General features: G+C 54.6%; 1 protein-coding gene across 1 annotated transcript; it reads left to right on the forward strand.

Annotated features, from left to right (window-relative positions):
• NCF1 (neutrophil cytosolic factor 1) lies at positions 7,237–21,264 on the forward strand. The gene is given in 11 exon segments (NM_001113220.1): positions 7,237–7,308; positions 11,512–11,592; positions 13,759–13,834; positions 13,956–14,121; positions 15,147–15,202; positions 17,038–17,160; positions 17,638–17,745; positions 18,471–18,588; positions 20,055–20,162; positions 20,747–20,892; positions 21,140–21,264. Coding segments are annotated over 11 exon segments (1,179 nt in total).

Raw genomic sequence — 21,979 nt, forward strand, 5'->3', positions numbered from 1 at the left:
CAGCCCTAAAAAGCTGGAAAAAAAAGTGTGTGGAATGTCAACTGGTTTGCTCATTCAGAGCCCAGGAACTGTCTCAGGACAAGCCTTCGGCAACCCATGTTAGTGAATAAGCAGTGCCAGTCGATGAATAGCTGATGCTTTGCAGGGTGAGGGGTGTAAAACTTGGTCCCCGAGGGCTTTATCAGATCAGTAAGGACCGGACTGAAAAACTAGAGCTCAGATAGCTCTCATGAGTAATTCTAATGTGCGTGGTGTTTCGGAGACAGCGCCCTGATGCCGTGATCGTTTGATGGCTAAACTGTGTTTCACCAGCAAATACAGTGGAGTGACTCACTGGAGTGTGGGCTGTATGACCAAATCCAGCCTCTGCTTCTGGACAGCTTTCACCTTGAATAAATTTCCAACAGAAATGGTAAAACTAGAGGAATTGCAGGATTGAGTTTTACCTCTGAAGGTAGTGGTGGCCGCGTGCTCACCCGGGCTCCAAGCCCTGGGCTTTGGGGGCGGGTGGGGAGAGCTGAGCAGCCTTTGTCCTCCCTACTGCTCCTCAGGCCCTTCGGTGTGCAGAAGCTTAGCCCTTTTAGCAGTTAGCACGTCTTTAGAGCCCTTTATCTTTTCTTTGGTCTGAATCACATAAAGGTGCATGAAGCGAGGTTGAGTGGACTGAGCGTTGACGTCCTGTGCCCAAGTTGCCTTGGAATCAAGTAGTGGCCGCAGTCTCACCTCTGGGAGGAGCCGGCCGGACTTGGCCCGGGGCTGTGGTGCTGTCTGCTACAGCGGGCAGCCAGTTCCCTTATGCAGTCAGCTGGCTATCTGAGCATCCTTCCAGCCACATTTCAGCTGTTTTTCTCCTTCCCGTAAAGGACCAAAAGGTCCATGGACGAGGAAGGTGATGTGATGAGACCTTTCCAGTGTCCACACTTCAGGCCCTGCTCGACACAAACTCAACGCCCTGGGTGGCTTCTCCGTGAGTGGAGAGATCCTTGTTATGCACCAAGGGCCTCTCGATGTCACCGTTGGCTGCCCCCTTCCTAAATGGAAGCCCCCTTTCTGGACGCTGAACGTGGAGAGGCGTGGTTCTCCCCTGAATGCCCTAGTTCCCCTGTGATAGGGGAGAAGGAGAGGCGGGACGTGGGGAATGGAGGCCACCTGAGCCTCCTTCAGTGTAGCAACTGCTCCCTGTTCTGCTCAGCCCTGTGGTCCAGTAGAATGAGCACGAGTGAGGCCGTTCGGCCTTCTGGTTGGACTCTGAGCAGAGCAGCTCTCCCTCAGCCTCTGCAGTTTGGGTTCTGTTTTACTCCGGTTTGCACTAAGGGATGATTAGCTTTTGTACATTGCATGGAGGCTGCTAGCCTTCTTGGCTCAAAGATTAGCTTTGAGGAGTTCCCACTGTGGCCCAGTGGATTGAGAATCCAACTGCAGTGGTTCCAGTCACTGCAAAGGTGCAGGTTCGATCCCTGGCCTGGCACAGTGGGTTAAAGGATCTGGCATTGCAGCTGTGACTTGGATTCGATCTCTGGCCCAGGAACTAACATATGCTATGGGTGTGGCCATTAAAAAAAAAGGGAGGGGGTTAGATTTGAAAGCAGCTTGTAGCCAGATTGAGACATCACGAGTCCCTCAGTGTACGGTGGCCTGTTGGCAAATCACAGTGAGCGGAAACCAGCAGAGCTTGTGGGAAGTTCAGTCAACAACCATCTTGTATGTCGTGTCTCCCATCCCATCCCACCCCCAACTGTCTTGTATGTCATGTCCATCCCACCCCCAAACCAAACCAAACCAAACCTTGTGGTTTTATTTTGAGGAAGTGTCAGCAAAGTCAGCTCTGAAAGAAGCTATGATACAATACCCATTTGTAATGGTACTTCCTGCCCGATTTCCTTCTCAGAAGACGGGCTTTTTTGTTTTTGTTTTTGTCTTTTTAGGGTCACATTTGCGGCATATGGAGTTTCCCAAGCTAGGGGTTGAATTGGAGCTATATAGTCCCTGGCCTACGCCACAGCCACAGCAACGCCAGATCCAAGCCATGTCTGCGACGTACACCACAGCTCTCGGCAACGCTGGATCCTTAACCCACTGAGCGATGCCAGGGATCAAACCCATGTCCTTATGGATGCTAGTTGGGTTTGTTAACGCTGAGCCGTGACAGGAACTCTTTTTTTTTTTTTTTTAAAGCATCAACTTCATGTGTGATGAGGCTGCTCCTTTGAAGCCCAGTCCCTCAAGGTCTAGGGAGCAGTGATGACCCTTACCAAAGACCACATGCTTGGTAGTGGCCGGGGGACCTGGTGAGAGATGTCCCCACCTGCACGCCCTGTAATTTAGACTAAAGCTTTCACACCCTGTATGAGCGACCTAAAGTCTCTAGGGAAAGGTCTTGGGAGGCTGCAAGTTGAGGTTCTGGGAAGGCAGGATCAAAGCAGGCATGTGGTCAGAAGCCAGAGCCAGGGTTGACCCTGGTTTTCTATCCCAAGAGAGTTGGCATCGTTGCGCCTGGTAGTAGGTGCAAAACAGTATGTGCTGCCAGACGCTTCTGTAAACCACCTGTGCCCCCGCCCCACCCGAGCCTGTGCGTCTTCACTGTCCCGCACCCCCTTGGAGGTGGCAGAAGTCCTCAGCCCTTGGCAAGTCCCACGCTGGCTTTCCTGCACGTCTCGGGGCTGGAGAGATGTGGAAATGGCTGCCCAGCCCCGTGACTGAGGGTGGGATTTCTTCATTACTGAAAGCAGCTCGAGTTCAAACCCATAAACTCCCTTGCGGTGGCAGCCTGCTGCTGGATTTAGCCTTGGTTGGTTGGTTGGTTGATGAGCTTCAAATAACTTTCACCACCGCATGACACATCTGGCCCCAGTGAGGACGTGGGGCGGGAGGAAGGGCACAGGCCCCTGGGGGTCAGTGGGAGGCTTCTGGCGTTGAAGTGGGACCGGCTTGCAGGGACCCGCTTATGGATTTGGGAAGGGCCCACTTGGTATCAAACTGCCAGACGGAGTGCAGAGATGCCGGACAGCCCCTGGATGTCTGGTTCTGACCTCACCCATCTGGCCTGGGAAGGCCTCCAGCACCCCCCCGGGACCCCAGCAGAGCCACGGCTGACCCTTCCCCGAGACAAGGGGCCACACCACGCGCGCGTCCCACAGGTTGCTCCTGCAGCAGCAGCTCTCCCTCCTGTGACTTCTCCCTCGTCAGAGCCTCAGTTTAAACAGCAAGAAACTGCCTTGGCCCTCCCTAAATCCTCACAGCAGGCCAGCGTAGGTCCGGTTGCTGATGCCATCGTACAGGTGACAAAACTGAGGCTCAGGGCTTGAGTTAACTTGCCAAGGAGCACACAAGCCAGTGTGAGTGCGTCTGTGTGAGCGGGGCCCCAGGCCACCGGGCCACAGTCCTCCTGCTGGCCGTGGCCGCCTGCAGACCAAAGGCTCAGGTGTGTCCTCTGATGATCTGCAGCTACAGCCCTCCCTCCTGTGTCCCCAGGCCAAGAGCTGGACCCTAGGGTCATCAGGCCCAGGGAAGGAGTAACGCCCAGGGTGTGATTCCCAAGCGGTGACTCGGGTGTGACCTAGGCCCCCTCCCGAGCGCAGGCTCCTGGTTGCCTTCTGATGAGACCTCACCGTCCTTCGCCGACCCAGCCAGAGCCCGTTCCCGCTCTGATTTGCTGAGAAAGGAAGGCCTGGGCTCCCTCAGGAAGCAGCGGCTGTGGTCTGCACTTCCACCTGGAAACACCTGCCTGCCTTCGGAGTCCCGCCCCACACAGCCAGGCGGCCCCTCTGCCTACCGGGCAGCAGCGGCTCGGGGGTGAGAAGTGGGGCTGTGGCTGGCCCAGGGGGCCTTGTCTTGGGCCTGGTACGAGCACCTAGGTTGTTCTAGCCCAAGGCGGGGGCGGCAGGGACTCAGTTTGGACTTGGGAAGGAAGAGGCCCATAGGGAGGGCTGCTCTGATCTGATCCTGAGGCCCTAAGTTCCTCTCCTGACAAGCAGGTCCTGGAGGGGCCGCCCGGGGCCTCGGGCTCTCATGCCAAACCCCTGTCCCCAGAGCCTGGCTCCGTGGCCCAGCCCTGGGGATTTCCTTGAGGAACTGCCCAGCCCAGTCCATCTGGGGAAGGCCTGAGAGTGGGAAGGTGGCATCTGAAAAGAGGCCCGGGGCTTTGGGGCAGACCGGGAAGCCCTGCTTTGTGCCCTTAGTCATCGCTGAGTCCCAGGCTCCTCAAGGCTGAGGAGCGGGGCCGGCAGACCGTTAAAAGCATGGGCCCAGGGTCCACCCTGCGGAGGTTAGGACCCAGCGTTTTGCTTACGGGTGGTGACCGCCCGCTTACCTCTCTGTGCCTCAGTTTTCCCTTCTATAAAGTGGGGGAAATAACAGTGCCTACCCGATAGTCTCATGATGAGGATAAGATGTGATCAGAAATCTGAAGCCCTCCTGACCCAGGCTAAGTCTGCAGGTAGTGAGTGCTCCATGGGAAGTGGGGTGGGGTGGGAGGGTCTGGGAGCTCGGGATTGTTCTAATCCCCATAGGCTGGATAGCTAGCTATCGACTTTATAATAATATTTCATTAAATCCTTTATTTTTCTGCAATTGTCTATAATTGCACAATTTGAAAGTTCTAAAATTTTTTTTTAAATTAGCAAAAACGGAGGTAATTCATAAATCAAAGGGTTTTTTCCTGGGTGGAGGAGACACAAACTTGTAAAAAAAGTTATCATTTGGTCATTGTTTCCTCCAGGCATTAAAGTAAAGCCGGTCCCATCCTGACAAAGGCCATGAGCCAGCTTACAGTGAACACGAGTTCTTACCACCTCATCCTTTGTGGGGTTTTTTGCTGGTTTTTTTTTTGTTTTTTTGTTTTTTTGTTTTTTTTTTTAATTTTTTAGGGCTGCATCCACGGCATATGGAGGTTCCCAGGTTAGGGGTCTAATCAGAGCTGTGGCTGCCGCCCTACCCCACAGCCACAGCAACACAAGATCCGAGCCGCATCTGCGACTTACACCACTGCTCACAGCAATGCCGGATCCTTAACCCATTGAGGGAGGCCAGGGATCGAACCTGCCTCCTTATGGATGCTCGTCAGATTCGTTTCCACTGAGCCAGGACGGGAACTCCCACCACTTCGTGCTTCAGCAGCCCCCTGTCTGGGGGGCGGGAGCGGGGTGAAGCAAGGCGAGGTTTGCAGCGATCACGGAGGGAAGTGCAAAGGTGGCAGCTGACCACTCAGCCGCTGGGTCGCAGCTGGGGCCACAGGACCAGCAGCCCGGCCAGGCGCTTACACAAGAGCGGAAAGGCCGCTGAGAAGAAGGGAAGTGCGGTGGCCTCGACCTGACCCAGCGCCGGGAGGGGTTCCACTGCAGCCCCACCAGCCGCCTCCTCTGCCCTCCTGCCCAGGTGTGCAGCTGGGGTCCGTGTGGGGACCTGAAGGCGGCACCACCTGGTGGGACACGGGAGCCCAGGGACAAGCTGAGCGTCCCTCAGGGAGGGCGCACTTAGTGAATAATTAAAAGACAGCTGCTCAGCCAGGAGCCATGGACCTTGTGCTGCGGGAGCCACTCGCGGAGTCCAGTGAGGCCCGCCGTCCATCCTGGGATCCGACGCAATCGAGGCTTTGCTTTCAGTTTGCTCCTGAGGTACAACAGTCGCAGAAAAGGGCAGCGCAGGAATCCTGCCTCCCGGGGCCTCTGCACTGGCCCCCCTCCCAGCCCCGGAGGCTCCCTGGCTCCCTAAAGACTGGCTTGGGCGATTTTTGAGCTTGGTGTCAACAGCATCCTGCAGAAGGTGTGTTTTGCGCCTTCTCACCACCACCAAACCCCCCCCAACCTGTGCCCCCTGCTTTGTGTCTGGAAAGTTCCCCCATGTCGTATGTGGCCGTTCCCTCCCATTGCTGAGTAGTGCAGCCTTCTGTGCTAGAAGATCCTAGAGGCGTAAATGATCAGAGGAAGGACTTGCAGGGCTGGTGACGCAGGCGTAAGCTGGGAGCGGCGGTAACTGGCGGAGGACTGGCCAAGCACATCTTTCAGAGCAGAGTCGTCTATTCCATGTTCCCTGGATAAAACCCCTCCTCCCAGCTTCACCCCCAGTGGTCCAGGAGGACGTGTGGCTCTCAGGGGCTGCCTGTGCTGATGGCCTTTCCCTCCTCTCTCCATCTTAGAATCTAAGCATCTGGGCCACACACTGGTCCTGCCCGTTTGAGCCTACAGCCAAACTGCCCTGGTCTGAGACCACTTGCTGTGTGACCTCGAATCAGCCGAATCAGCTGAATCAGCTCTACAACCTGAGCCGCCCCAGGCCTCCATCTCCTTGGCCGAGTCCCCAGGCTTTAGTGCGCGGGAGGCCCCATCCTCTCCCCCCACATGCTGCTCCCCTCCTCACACCTGCATCCTAAGTCCCCTTCTGGGCAGAGCTGGGGGCCCCATTTCCCTCAGGAGGGAACCGAAGCGGTTCTGAGGCGCCATCCTTTGATCAGGAGTTGAACTCGGGTCTCAAAGTCTGCGCCGTGGCGAAGGCCCCGGGCCGCACTCGCTCACCCCAGGCTGTGCCCCTGAGGTTCGAACACCCTCCCCTGGAGGAGTCCTCCACTTGGTCCTTCTGTGAATGAGGTAGTTACCAGGTGAATATTTACAGAGGGCCCACCGCCTGCCAGGGGCGTGCCAGGGGCTGGGGCCGGAGCCTTTGACAAAACAGGCCAGACCCTCCTCTCAGGGGCCTCACAGTCTGGTAATGGAAGATACTGTAAAAAATAAAATAGTGCTGAGTACTCCGAATCAAAACAGGAACGAGGGGTGGGAGCCGCATGGGGTTTGGCCATTTGATGTGAAGTTGTCAAGGAAGGCCTCTCCGAGGAGGAAGCCTTGGAGCAGAAACCTGTAGCAGATGAGGCTGGGAGTTTCCGGTGCGGGGAGGTGGGCCAGGTGCAGCGGCTTGTGCAAAGGCCCTGAGGTGGGAGCGGCGGGGCGTGTTTCCGGAACAGGGGGGCCGACGAGGCTGGGCCGGAGGAGCCACGAGGAGAGCGTCGGCCGCGGGGAGGGAAGGCCGGGCATGTCCCCGCACCCCTGCGTGCGTGTGGCTGCCCACGTCCCCCCGCGGGAGCCCGAGGAAGCCCAGAAACCGAAAGAAGCAAAGCCGTATCTGCACGCTCCCTGCCCCCTCCGGCCCCCGCGCCCCGCCGCGACACAGGCGACTTCCTCTTTCCAACCTATTTAAGGCCCAGCCCTGAGTGGCCGGGAGCAGAGGCGGCCGGCGCGCAGCCCAGCCATGGGGGACCCCTTCATCCGCCACATCGCCCTCCTGGGCTTCGAAAAGCGCTTCGTCCCCAGCCAGCACTACGTGAGTACCTGGCGCGGGGCGCAGGTGCGGGTCCCCACGCCGCGCCGGGGCCACGAGCCCGAGACGCGGGCGGCGGAGGGGCGAAGGCGCCGGGTCGGGGCCGAGGCTCCCCGTCTCTGGGTCTCAGTCCGCCCCTTCCCGGGCGGCAGTGCACGTGCGCCCCGCAAAAGATGCGCGCCGCCACCCCCTGTGCGGGGCCGGCGACCTGGCCCTGGCCCACCCATCCCGCTCCCTGTTCCCCGAACCCTCTCCGCGCCCCCCAAGTGTCCCTGCAGCCTCTCTGGGAGGGGGTCCTCGGGAGGGCGGGCAGGAGGTGATCTAGAGTCTCGGCCCGTCCCTGGGGTGGCACCACCACGGGGTGTCAGAAGATTTCCCCACTCCTGCCCTGGGGGACATGCCGGCCCCAAAGGCCCTCTCCTTCCCAACCTTTCCTCTTTAACTTTTAATTTTGAAATAATTTCAAAATTACAGGAATATTGCCCCCCAAATACAAATCACCCCAATCCTCCTTCACCCACGTTTCCTGTCTCTGTTTCTTCCCCTCCATCTGTCTGTCTGACCACCCCCCCACCCCCACCCCCGCTGAATATACATTTTCTCAATCATTTGGGAGTTACTTGGAGAACTTGTATTTCTTAAAATCAAGGACCTTGTCGTACATAACCAAAGGTATCAAAATGAGGAGAGTAACACGAAAGAACACTGCTGTGCCGCCCGCAGACACTGTTTGGATCCCACCAATTGTCCTAGTTGTCCCTCTGTAGAACATTTTTGCGGGGGGGGGGGGTCCAGAATGCAATCCAGGATCATCTGTGGCATCTGAATTGTCTCTTTGCTGTTTTTCATCTGGGTCAGGCTTAATCAGTCTTTATCCTTTTCATCTGGACCCTTTGAAGAGATGGGGCCAGTTATTCTGTAGAACGCTCCTCGGCTTGCCTGTGTCTGATTCTTTAACCAAGAATCAGACACAGGTTAGATGCTGGAAATGCAGGAGCCCGCCAGGCGATTTTGATTTGTTCTCACACTGGTAGTGTTAACTCAGATCCCTAAGTCCTGGACCTGTCCTCCCCGTGTCTCTGCGGGAGAGGGACCCTTTTCCCCTTTGTAATGACTAACTAACCCGCCTGTGGGCAGCCTTTGTGAATAGGTGAATATCCTGATGGTTACAGTACAGGGAGGACTCTTGCCTGAATCAGATTACTCTAAGGATTGCCAAATAATGGTTTTTAAACACCAGCTGTCCTTCCACATTTATCAATTAACATTTTACTCTAAGGGCGTTCCTTTCTTCCTTTATTTATGTCAGTAGGGGATCCACAGATTCCTAGTTTATTTACTGGGTTATAATTCATTTCTGTCATTACTTACTTTGATGCGCAGGTTGTCCCAGGCTGGCCTCTGTGTTTTTTATTTATTTATGTATTTATTTATTTATTTTTAACCTACTCTGTCTCATTCTTTTTTTTTTTTTTTTTTGGTCTTTTTGTCTTTTTTTCAGGGCCACACCCGAGGCATAGGTGGTTCCCAGGCTAGGGGGTCCAATCAAAGCTGTAGCTGCCAGCCTACACCACAGCCACAGCAATGTGGGATCAGAGCTGCGTCTGCCACCTACACCACCGCTCATGGCAACGCCGGAGCCTTAACCCACTGAGCGAGGCCAGGGATCGAACCTGCATTCTCAGGATACTAGTTGGGTTCGCTAACCGTAGAGCCTGTCATTCTTTGAGCACATTCTTGTGGCACAAGATGGTCCAGCCTCTCCTGGACCCTCCCAGCCCCAGCCCAGACTCCACCATTTTAAGAGCCCTGGTTCTTTTTAGTGGCCATGATATTAGAAACCAAGATATGGACACTAATTGTGCTCATTGCCGCTGAGGTGTCATGGCTCATGGCTGCCCTTTCCGTGGACAGACTGAGGGGAATAGCCATTTCATATCTTTGTTGCCTCTCAGCATTTTATATTTGCAGCTCCTTTATTTCACTGTGAGAACCCTGGCTCTCAACAGGAGCAATATATTTACTCCTCTGTTCATGTCCATATGCACTTGTTTCAGCATAGCTATACCCACCCCACAATTAACAATAAACCTACTCACCTATGAAATCAAATTCAGGTTTTCTTTACTGTTTTTTTTTTTAGTCTTTTTAGGCTGAGAGTAGTAGTGAAAATACTCTAACTAAAAGCTACTAGAGTCTTTTCCATTTTTCTTTAATGTTTAGGTTATTTGTAATTTTTTTGGCTGCACTTGCAGCATGCAGAGGGCATCGAACCCACGCCACAGCTGTAACCAGAGTCACAGCAATGACAATGCTGGATCCTTAACCACTAGGCCACCAGGGAACTCCCTACCCATTTTATATATAGTTAAATTCATGCATTTCTGTTTGTTTCCAACTTTAAAATTAAAAAAAAAAAAAATTCTGGGAGTTGCCATGGTGGCTCAGCAGGTTAGCAACCCGACTAGTATCTATGAGGATGCAGGTTCGACCCCTGGCCTTGCTCAGGGGGCATTGCTGTGAGCTGTGGTGTAGGTCACAGATGCAGCTTGGATCCGGTTGTTGTTGTGGCTGTGGTTTAGGCTGGCAGTTGCAGCTCTGATTCCACCCCTAGCCCGGGAACTTCTGTTATGTCGCATGTGCAGCCCTAAAAGCAAAAAAAAAAAAAAAAAAATCCTTGTTGGAGTTCCCTGATGGCTCAGTGGCTTAAGGGACTGGGCAATGGCGTGGATTGCTGCTGAGACGTGGACACCTTCCCTAGCCCAGGAACTTCTACATGCCACAGATGCCCCCACCAAAAAAAAAAAAAATCCTTGCTGATTTAATTTTATTTCTAAATATGTAAGATATTAGCAAGTTCATCCTTTTAAAGTATACAATGGTATGTTTAAAGTTGTCCAGCTATCACTATAATCTAATTTTCAGAATGTTTTTGGCATCTTCATCCTATTGTTTTTATTCCCTAAGATTTTATTTTGAGAAATTTGAAAAATACAGCAAAGTTGAAAGAATTTTTCAAGACAAAGCAAAACACCCAACCAGTCATAGGCTCCCCAGCTAGATGCCACATTAACATTTTATCTAGTCCTGGCTTTCTCATGTATTCGTCCATCCATCTGTCCACCCATCAACCCATCTTATTTTTGGTGCATTTCAAGGCAAATTGCAATTGCCAGTCACTTTGCCCTAAGTACTTCCGCATGCATGTCACCAACTAGAGGTCAGCATTTGTTTATAGTTGTTTCCTTTTTTGATGTTAAACGAAACCCATAAATCTTAGAGATACATTTGCAGAGTTTTGACGGTGCTTGTCCCTATGTGATCCAAAGTCTCATCAAGAGTCACCCCATCTCACCCCAGTCTTTCCTCCCCATCCCCAGAGGCAACCACTGTCCTCATTTTTCCTCCTTAAATTAGTTAGTTGCTCTTGCTTGCTTGAGAACATCATAGATACGGAACCATATGTAGCCTTTCATGTCTGGCGTCTTTCCCTCAGGATAATGCTTTTGAGATTCATCCACATGGTTGCATGTATCAGTAACCTGTTCTTTTTCACGGCTGCATAGTATTCCCCTAACTATTGTCGGAGGCGTGCTTTTTCTTACCGAGTGCCTTTTTAATAATGGCTTTATTGAGCTATGATCCCTGTACCATATAATTCACCTCTGTGCCACACACAATTCAGTGGTTTTTAGTATAGCCATGGAGTTGCACAACCATCACTACAATTGATTTTAGATTTTCATCACTACCCAAAAGAAACTCCATACCTATTGGCAGTCACTCCTCCCCCCAGCTCCCCCCAGCCCAGCCCAGCCCCTGGCAACCACTAGTCTACTTTCCGTCTCTGTGGATTTGCATCTTCTGGACATTTCACATGAATGGAACCACATGGCTCACTGAGCTCTTGCGTTGTCTGAGCCCAGCCCTTTCGGCATCTTACCTCCTCTTAACATTCACACCAGCCCTAGCAGTCCGGTCCTATTTTGACTGCAATTTGCTGATGAGGAATTTGATTTCATTTGAGAGAAGCTGACCGTCTTGCCCTGGGGTCCTAAGGCCGGAGGCAGCAGCCCGGGGACCCTTTCTGTGGCCCAGCTTACCCCAAAGAGGGCTCTCCCCTCCTATCCCCAGGCCTGTGGCTTCCACCAGGGGGTGGGGGGGCTGCCCAGGCGCACGGCTGAACGACGTTCCCACCATCCCCAGGTCTACATGTTCCTGGTGAAGTGGCAGGACCTGTCTGAGAAGCTGGTCTACCGGCGCTTCACTGAGATCTACGAATTCCACGTGAGTGCCTGAGCCAGGGCGGGGGCAGGGGGGCGCCCCACCCAGCCCCTCCGAGATGGAGGCAGGTGGATGGAGGAGCCTCACAAGCCAGATGGGTCCCCCCCAGGTCCAGTCCACAGGCAGGGAAGTATGGGGGTTCCTGCGCTTCTCCTGTGTGAGAAATTTAAAGGGAAATGCTGGAGTTCCCTGGTGGCTCAGTGGGTTAAGGATCTGGCGTTGTCCCTGCTGTGGCTTGGGTCACTGCTGTGCTGCAGGCTCAGTTCCTGGCCCCCGAACTTCTGCATGCTTCGGCCACAGGCAAAATAAAGTGAAATTCAGATTACTGCAAATAAAACTATCACCAGCCTTAACACAGCCAGCACCTGAATCACAACGGATGTCGCTGGGCCATTGCTGCAAGGCCTTTTTTCACATAAAGGAGATAAAACATTACAAAAGGAGTTCCTATAAAGGTCAGCGGTAACAAACCTGACTAGTATCCGTGCAGTTTCAGGTTCGATGTCTGGCCTCGCTCAGTGGGCTAAGGATCCGGTGTTGCCGTGAGTTGTGGTGTGATAAGAAAAAGACTCCTTCACATCTGCTTTTCTGTCTAGAAGATCTTTTTTTTTTTTTTTTCATCTTTTTGTATTTTTTAGGGCCGCACCCATGGCATATGGAGGTTCCCAGGCTAGGGGTGAATTGGAGCTGTAGCCACCGGCTTACACCACAGCCACAGCAACGTGGCATTCGAGCCGTATCTGTGACCTACACCACAGCTCACGGCAATGCTGGATCCTTAACCCCCTGAGTAAGGCCAGGAAGTGAACCTGCAACCTCATAGTTCCTAATAGGATTCGTTAACCACTGAGCCACAACAGGAACTCCTATCTAGAAAAATCTTAAAGCAGATGTTTCCTATCAAGGTCAAAGACACGGCTCGGATCTGGCATTGCTGCGGCTGTGGCGTAGGCTGGTGGCTACAGCCCCACTTTGCCCCGAGCCTGGGACCCTCCATATGCCGCAGATGCAGCCCTAAAAAGACAAAACAGACAGACAAAACATTACAAAAGCAGTGGAGGGCTTGTTTCATCCTATATCCAGTCCCAGCTCCTACTCTGGGGACACACACACACACACACACACACACAGAGTCCAGGAACAACATACAGTTGTGTGGAGTGTGCATTTTCCACAGAGTATAGAAGACCTTGGCGTGCCTTTTGCCTCTTATTGCTGTCACTAGGTTACCTTGTTTTTTTTTTTTTTGTTTGTTTGTTTTTTTTGTCTTTGAACACGGGAAGAGAGGTGGCAGGGGAGGTGAGCAGGGCAGGCAGAGGCAGGTTGTGTAGCACCTTATAGACTCCCATGGAACCTTTGGCTTCCATTTCTCTCTCTTTTTTTTTTTTTTTTTTTTTTTGCTTTTTAGGGCCACACCCTCAGCATATGGAGGTTCCCAGGCTAGGGGTAAAATTGGAGCTGCCACAGCCATGCAGCCTCCGAGCCACATCTGTAACCTACACCACAGCTCCTAGCAACACCAGATCCTTAACCCACTGAGTGAGACCAGGGATCGAACCCCCATCCTCATGGATACTAGTCAGATTCGTTTCCACTGTGCCACAGTGGGAACTCCTTGGTTTCCATTCTGAGTGAGCTGAGGGGCAAGGAGGATTCTGAGCAGAGATGCAACTTACAGAGGCTCCCTCTAAAAAAAAAAAATTAATTCATTTAAAAAGTGGAGTTTGCTGGTGGTGCAGCAGGTTAAGGATGCAGCATTGTCACTGCTGTGGCTTGGGTCTGATCCCTGGCCTGGGAACTTCCACACATCACAGGTGCAACCAATAAGGAAAAAAAAAAAAAAAAAGCAGAGGAGGCTTCCTCTGGACACTGGGTTGAGGGCAGACGAGGCGGGAGAGGGGAGTGACCTAAGAAGGTGGTAGGAATCAGACCTGGTGGCAACTCAGACCAGGGTGGTGGCAGAGGGTGTGGCGAGAACGATCAGATTCCGAATACATTTGGGGAGCAGAACCAAAAGGATTTGCTGGCGGCTTGGATGTGAGGTGGGAGAGAAAGAAACCAGGATGCCGCCAGAAGCTTCTAGCCCAGTCGATTCAAAGGGTATTCAGGTTGCGCTTTTACAGAGCTGTGATGAAAAAAAGACTCCCTCACATCTGCTTTTCTGTCTAGAAAACCTTAAAGCAGATGTTTCCCATCGAGGCCGGGGACATCACCCCGGAGAACAGGATCATCCCCCACCTGCCAGGTGAGGAGGGGGGCCGAGTCACCTGGGCGGGCTCCCCGGTCCTGGCTCCTCTGCGCCCACCCCCTCTGGACTTGACCTGATGTGCTCACTGGTTCTCTGCGCCCCTCCCCGGCCCGGCCAGCCCCGAGGTGGTTTGATGGGCAGCGGGTGGCCGAGAGCCGCCAGGGCACCCTCAGTGAATACTGCAGCGCGCTCATGAGCCTGCCTGTCAAGATCTCCCGCTGCCCCCACTTCCTCAACTTCTTCAAAGTGCGTCCCGACGACCTCAAGCTCCCCGCGGACAGCCAGTGAGTGGCGGGAGAGGGTAGTCGGACCCTGGCCTGGAGGGGGCGGGACTTTCCCCTGGTGACACACCCAGAGCCTGAAGTTCAGAGAGGGCAAGCGACTTGCCCCAAGTCACACAGCGGGAAAGCAGAGGACGCAGGATTCCAACACGGGCCCACGTGACCTGGAACCTCCCTGCCTCCCTGCCAAGTTTCCACCTGGACCCTGAGCCTCGCGGTGCTGGGCGTGGGCTGGGGGTCCCAAGTCCTAGGTCCTTTTCCTGACTCGGCTGCTTGGCGGTGGGGCCTGGAGCCTCCTCAAAGTGGTTTCCACACCTGTGGTGGAGTCGGGAGGGCCAGATGCAGTCGCGGGTCCCATGGAGCATGTTTACAAACTGTGAAGTGCGGAGCCCCCGAGAGGATGTGAAGGGTCTGTTGATTCCTGAGCACATCTCAGCTGCCTGCCCCTCCTCTGTCACCTCATTCTCTGCCTGCCGTCACCCCGGGGGTCTCCTGTATGCAGGGCACCCGAAAGGCTGAGGGACATCTCGAGGGAATGTGCTTTCTGGCTCCAGGCAGGCTGCCGAAACCCTTCTCTCTGTCCCTCCCTGGTCACTGAGTGCCCGGGGAGGCCTGGATGACAGGGGCTCCCATAGACAGACCCACAGCCAGCCAGATACACGGCAGTGCCCCAGCCAGTGCGAATAGGCCCTGAACACACCCCGATCCCGGGCAGGGCGGCTCCCGTGGGTCCACCCCCTGCTGCTTCTCTCCTGAGGCTCCAGCTGAAGGGACAGGCCCGGGAGCCTTCTCCTTTGCACCTGCAGTGGGGGGCAGGGGGAAAGGGGGGCTCCTCCTCTGCCCCACAGGCGAGCTCCTGTTCCTCCCAAGGCCCCCCACCCCCATCCGGGTGCTACCTTCTCTCTGCGGTGGCCCCCACTTCCCACGTTCCCGTTAGGAACATTCCCGGGACGGTCTGTAGGTCTCCTCAGAGCATCCCGTTCCCAGGAGGCCGCTGAGCAGCAAGAGCCCACTGTTCTCTCCTGCAGGGTGAAAAAGCCCGAGACATACCTGATGGCCAGAGATGGCAAGAATAACATTGCAGGTGAGAGGCTGGCAGGCAGCCGAGTGCGGGTCACCCTAAGAGGCTGTTGACGGGATCAGGGACCTTGAGCTTGGGGGGGTGCAGGGAGGAGAGCAGGAGGTGAGAGGGGCTGTGAAATGGTCTTGGTAGCTGCACTGAAGAATCGGGACCTTTGGAAGTTCCCGTTGTGGCTCAGTGGGTTAAGAACCCAACTAGTATCTGTGAGGATGTGGGTTCAATCCCTGGCCTCGCTCAGCGGGTTAAGGATCCGGCGTTGCCACAAGCATGCAGCTCACATCTGGGATTGCTGTGGCTGTGGCTGTCAGCTGCAGCTCCAATTTGACCCCTTACCTGGGACCCTCCATATGTGGCAGGTGCAGCCCTAAAAAGAAAAAAGGAAGAGTGTGGGGTCTTTGCGAATCACCGGACTGTGAAGGGAGCTCACCTCCATGGCTGCAGCACCCAACACGGACCCTGGTTCCCAACAGCCTGGGGGATGTCCTGGTTGAATGAATGAACAGATTTGAGGGCAAAAGTGGCCTTTAGGGGCGACTCAAGGGGCATGATAATATCTAATCTTTATTGCACAGTAATTGTTAACAACGCTAACATTTATCAGGCACTTAGCTTTGCCAGACACTATTTTCAGTGTTTTCCATGTATCAACTCATGCCGTCATCTCTATAACACTAGGATGTAGGTACCACTGTGCCATTAACCTCTTTGATCCTCAGCTGGGCACACTGAGGCTTGATTTAGGTTGAGACTCTTTTTTTTTTTTTTTTTGTCTTTTTGCCTTTTCTAGGTCCGCTTCCCTCGGCATATGGAGGTTCCCAGGCTAGGGGTCGAATTGGAGCTGTAGCCACCGGCCTACACCAGAGCCACAGCAACGCAGGATCCGAGCCGCATCTGCGACCCACACCACAGCTCATGGCAACGCTGGATCCTTAACCCACTGAGCAAGGCCAGAGATTGAACCTGCAACCCTATGGTTCCTCATCCGGTTCATTAACCACTGCGCCACGACGGGAACTCCTTAGGTTAAGACTCTTGCACAAGTATATACAGCTACTAAATGTGGAGCAGGATTTCAAGCAGTCAGTGGGACCAGCCGTGTCTTAGCTTAGGCTGCTGTAACAAAGCGCCCCAGACCGGGCAGCTTCATCAGTAGAAATGCGTTTTCTCATTTTTCTGGAGGCCAGGAGTCTGAGACCAAGGTGTGGGCCTGTCCTCTTGGCTTGCACATGGCTGTCTTCTTGCTGTGTCCTCACATGGCCTTTCCTCTGTGCCTGCAGCCCCCCAGGGTCTCTTCCCATCGTGGCTCAGCAGGTTATGAACCTGACTAGTATCCATGGGGATGCGGGTTCGATCCCTGGCCTCGCTCAGTGGGTTAAGGATCTGACATTTCTATAGCTGTGGTGTAGGCTGGCAGCTGCAGCTACAATTCGACCCCTAGCCTAGGAATTTCCATATGCCGCAGATGCGGCCCTAAAAAGAAAAGAAAAAGAGAAAGAAATGCAGACTCTCAGGCCCCACCAGAGACCTGTGGAATCAGCACCTGTGTCGTAGCGAGATCCCTGGGTGATTCGTGTGCGTGTTAAGAAGGGCTGCTCACTAACCTCATCAAATGAGAAAGAGAATGTGTGTCTGGAACACACTAGGTGCTCAATAAGTGCAGAGCTGTGAAGACCAGCTCGTCTCTGCTGCTCTCCAGGACGCAGGGTGTGTCCGCCCCTGGTGCGCCTGGAGCAGGGTGGGAGGGGAGGCCAGGGCCTGTTCTGGTGGCCCAGACCTGGATCCCACACCTGCCAGGAGGAGACAGCCACAGCATCCGCTTACCCTGCCCCTCACCCCAGACATCACAGGCCCCATCATCCTGCAGACGTACCGCGCCATCGCCAGCTACGAGAAGAACTCACGTTCCGAGATGACTCTGGCCACGGGCGACGTGGTGGATGTCGTGGAGAAGAACGAGAATGGTCAGCCCCCCCGCCGTCCTGCCTGGACCTCCCTCCCCAACCACCAGCCCCCTCCAAGGCTCTGCCCCCGCCCAGGCAGCCCCAGCATCCTCCCTGCCTGGCCCTCGGAGGGACTTTGGCTCCTTTGGGGGCCCTGGCAGTCCTGGCCACACGGCAAGTTACCCTCTCTTGAGAGTGTGCCCCAGGCAGCTGTGGGGGTCTGCACACATCTGGCCTGTGACTGTGCACTAGACCCAGGTGGGCCGGTGAACTTGTCATCACGATGTGTGTGAAGTGAGTTCTGAACTGTAGTTCTGTGACCCCTGTGTGTACCAGGGCGTGGGATTTCGGTGTGGAGAGTGGGGAAGGTGACGTCTCTGAATCCCAGGGTTGGATGCCTGTGGCTCTGCATCCTGACCCCCCCCTCCCCCACCCCCACCGATGGCCGAGGGAGGCTCCAGACCCGCCCTGACTCATTGCCCCGCATCCCCGGCACAGGCTGGTGGTTCTGCCAAATGAAGACAAAGCGTGGCTGGGTTCCGGCATCCTACTTGGAGCCCCTGGACAGTCCTGATGAATCAGAGGATCCAGAGCCCAACTATGAAGGTGCCCCGCCCTCCTCTGCTGCAGGGGTGGGACTATAGAGAAGCCAGAAGTGACTGCCTTGGGGTCAGACCCTCCGGTGGGCTGGGCACAGGGCGAGTCAGGCTGAGACCCCATTGTCTAGGCTGGGGTAGGAGGCGGGGCCCTTGGTCAGGACAGGGGAGATGAGAGGGTACCACAGAGGTGAGTGGGGTGATGAGGTCACCCTGGGACACGTTGCGGGGGGGGGGGCCTGCCAGCCTGGGGCCAGGTCCCCTGCGAAACTGCATGATGAGCCCACCTGAGGCTCAGAAAGGAGGGCTGCCTGGAGGCATCCTGGCTGACCAGAAGGGAGAAACTGGGAGCTCCCAGGCTGGATGTGGTCCATGGAGAGTTGGAAAAAAATCAGTATTGTTTGCTCATATGTGAATAGATTTTATAATTTTATATGGATTTATGGTTCCTTTTTAAAAACTGGAAAAGATAGGGGATGGCAGTTCCACATGCCAACAGTGGGCTAGAGGTGAATAGCTCAGGTGTCACTGGACGGCTACACCTCCTGCCTGGCCAGGTCTCTGCTGTAGGTGGTGGTGGGTGGGAATGGGTGGGCTCCCCTGGGTAGAGTGGGCAGAGGGCAGAAGTCCAGGGGCCCTGCATGAGGAGGGGGGGAAAGCTGGAGGAAGCCCCAGGCCCAGAGAGGAGGGCCCCATGCTAGGTAGACTTTCACACTCTGCCCCTCCCCCCTCCAGGTGAGCCCTACGTCACCATCAAATCCTACACTGCCCTCTTGGAGGACGAGGTGTCCTTGGAGCAGGGGGAGACCATCGAGGTCATTCATAAGCTCCTGGATGGCTGGTGGGTCGTCAGGTAGGAGAGCTGTGCCCTCCCTCTCACCACACCTGCCCCAAGAGTCAGCCTGGCCTGGGGCTGGACCTGTGCGGACTCACTGCTGACCTCGCCGCCTTTCTCTGGGCTGTATCCATTTTAGTGAGGACTCATAATAATTCCTTGTATCTACGGGCTCCATGCCTTTGTCTGAGTGGGTACATTTTTCCTTTGTGACTTGGGGTCATGTCCTCTGATCAGTCTGTCTGTTATTCCTTCTGGCAACACAATTAATTGTTGTACTGTTTCTATTTGCTGGCTGATAGAGCAAACCCTGTCATCCTTTTTACTTTTTTTTTTTTTTTTTTTTGGTCTTTTTGCCTTTTCTAGGGCCGTTTCCACGGCATATGGCGGTTCCCAGGCTAGGGGTCTAATTGGAGCCGTAGCCACCAGCCTATGCCAGAGCCACAGCAACGCAGGATCCAAGCCACATCTTGGATCCCCAACCCACTGAGCAAGGCCAGGGATTGAACCTGCAACCTCATGGTTCCTAGTTGGAGTCATTAACCACTAGGCCACGAAGGGAACTCCCCTTTTTACTTTTAAATCCTTCTTTGTAATTTACATCCATTTACTCCTCCAAGTGGATGTGGGAACACGAATTCCTCCCCCTGTTCTGGAGGAAGCAGAATCCCAGGGTCTTGCACACGCTTTCAGTGTCCTGAGTCACAGGGCCCATCTTTGACCCCAGCGGGACTGTGGCCACAACAACCCCATCAACCTGGGTCTGGGCTGGGGGCTCTGAAGCAGGACTTCTCAACCTTTTAGACCCAAATTCGGTTAACCCCCATCATGTACCCCTGAGAAAATATTTGTGATTTTTCTGGCAGCTAAGAAGAATCAGAGTTTTACTGAGTGGAGTGTGTATTATGCCAAGGCTGTTGTATTTTACGACCAAATGTATTAGTGAGAATACAAAGAAAAATCTTTTCAACAAAGTGTGTGTTAGAACAACTGGATATCTCTATGGAGAAGGGGGGAAAAAAAAAAAAAGAAAAGAAAAGAAAGAAACTAGACCCTTGCCTCACACCATACAACTTTGGGACAGATTACAGATTTTTACCAAGCACCAAATCTAAGAAGCTTTTGGAAGAAAGCGTAGGGGACTTGGTGACTTGGAGGTAGGCAGTGCTTTCTTAGGACACAGCAGGCAATCACCATAAAAGAAAAAACGGACATATACAAAATTGCAGATGTTTTATAGCAAACACACGTCCCTGGGGAAATGGATGGGCTTTCTTTCCCTCCCAGTGTCACAACTGGGAAGGCCTGTGTGGCAGAGATGAGGAAACGGAGGCACACAGGTGCAGGCCTGGTGTGGGTTGCCCTGTTGGCAACCTCCCAGTTGCCTTGACCCCAGCTGTTTAGAGGGAGCCTTGGCCCCAGGTCTGAGGCCCCACCCTCATCCCCTCCACCGCGTAGGCCTCAAAGGGCGGCCTCTGTTGCAGGAAAGAAGACATCACAGGTTACTTCCCATCCATGTACCTGCAGAAGGCAGGACAGGACGTAGCCGAGGCCCAAAGCAAGATCAAGAGCCGTGGAGCACCGCCCCGGAGGTGAGCGGGTGTCCCTTGGAACAGTGGGGCGGGCTGGGCGGGACTGCGGAGGGTGAATCACGGCTGTCTCCCTCTGGGGGTCCAGGCCCCCAGCGCTGGGGCAGGGGACGTGGGTCAGGGGCGCCCAGCCTGCAGTGGGAGGCAGCACCCTCACTGGATAGAGGCTGGCACGCCCTACCCCAAGGCGAGGCTGGCACAGGGCAATAGGAAAGCAGGGATGCGAGGTGGAGGTGAAAGTGTCCTGGAGTCGCTGGGCTGGCCTGTGAGGGCTGTGGCAGTCTGCAGGGCTTCCTGTGGCGGGGGCGGACTGAAGGCTGGCGAGGGCTTTTGGAAGTAGACCTGGGCTCTGTATTAGGGCAGGGGTCTGCGAGGTGCAGGGCGGTCGCCTTCAGGCCCCGGCCCTACCGAACGCTTACCCTACCCCTCCCCTCCGTTCTCACCCACCCCATCTCCCCCTGCCGCTCCCCACTTTCTTGGGCTAATCGTTGGACCCCAGAGGGGGCCATGAGAGTCCTCTCGGGCAGGGACACGGGAGGGGCAAGAATGCCAGGCACTGACCAAAGTCCCTGTCCTTCTGGGCCCAGGTCCTCCATCCACAACGCGCACAGCATCCACCAGCGGTCGCGGAAGCGCATCAGCCAGGACGCCTATCGGCGCAATAGCGTTCGTTTTCTGCAGCAGCGCCAGCGTCAGCCGCGCCCAGGGCCTCAGAGAGCGGGGAATCCATTGCGTGAGTGTGGGGAGGGGTCTGGAGGCGGGGCTTGAGCCTGGGGGCGGGGCCAGGGCGGTACCAGGAGAGGAGGGAGCTGGCCAGCTTCAATGGGGGTGATGAGAGCCCGGGTCAGGGGTGGGGCTGGATAATTGGGAGTGAGTCCTTGAGGGTGAGGCGTGGCCTGAAGTGTTAAGAGAGGCAGGGCTGAACAGGTGGGGCAGGGCAAAGGGCCGGACGGGCCTCACCTGGCACTGTCCACCGGCAGAAAAGGAGCAGCCCAAGACCGAGCGCCCCAAGCCGCAACCAGCCGTGCCCCCGAGGCCCAGCGCCGACCTCATCCTGCACCGCTGCAGCGAGAGCACCAAGCGGAAGCTGGCATCCGCTGTCTGAGGCTGCGTGGTGCTCTCCCCACCTCCAGCCCCTATCCCTGTATATACATGTATAGAGCCTGAGGTTTGGCAGCAGAGGGGAGACCCTGGCCCTACCCCATCTGGCTATTCGCCCGTCCTGAATAAATGTTGCTTGGAGTGTACCCATGCTTCGAAGTCATGCAGTGGGCTGGGCAACACACTTGGTATTTCTAGAATTAGAACGGAAGGCTGTAAGCTCTGCTGGGGGAAGTTGCAAGAACTGAGGTCTGGTTGTGTACTTCCCCGGCCTTGGCCAAGACTAAGTTTGCATAAGACCAAGTGCAAGAGGAAACCCCAGCCTCCTCTGGCTGTTTGGACAAACTGTCTGCTTGAACTCCGGCCTCACTGCAGAAGAAGAGTGGGCACAGTGCACATTTGAGAGGTGTGGGACAGGTGACCTTGTGTGTGCACCTTAACTGCCCCAAAAATTCTAACTTAAGTATAGGGAGACACGCTTTAGATGTAAGGACATAACGGAAACAAAGTGAAGGGATGGAAAAAGATACTTCATGCAAATGGAAACTGAAAGAAAGCTGGAGTGGCTCTACTTAGAATAGACTTTATAAAAAAGACTGTAATAAGAGCCAAAAGCATCCCATAATACTAAAAGGGTCACTCCAATTAGAGGCTATAACATTTGTAAATATTTCTGCACCCAACATAGGAGCACAGAGTTCCTGTTGTGACTCAGCAGG

This window comes from Sus scrofa, chromosome 3 (assembly GCF_000003025.6).
Source record: "Sus scrofa isolate TJ Tabasco breed Duroc chromosome 3, Sscrofa11.1, whole genome shotgun sequence".
Lineage (NCBI taxonomy): Eukaryota > Metazoa > Chordata > Mammalia > Artiodactyla > Suidae > Sus > Sus scrofa.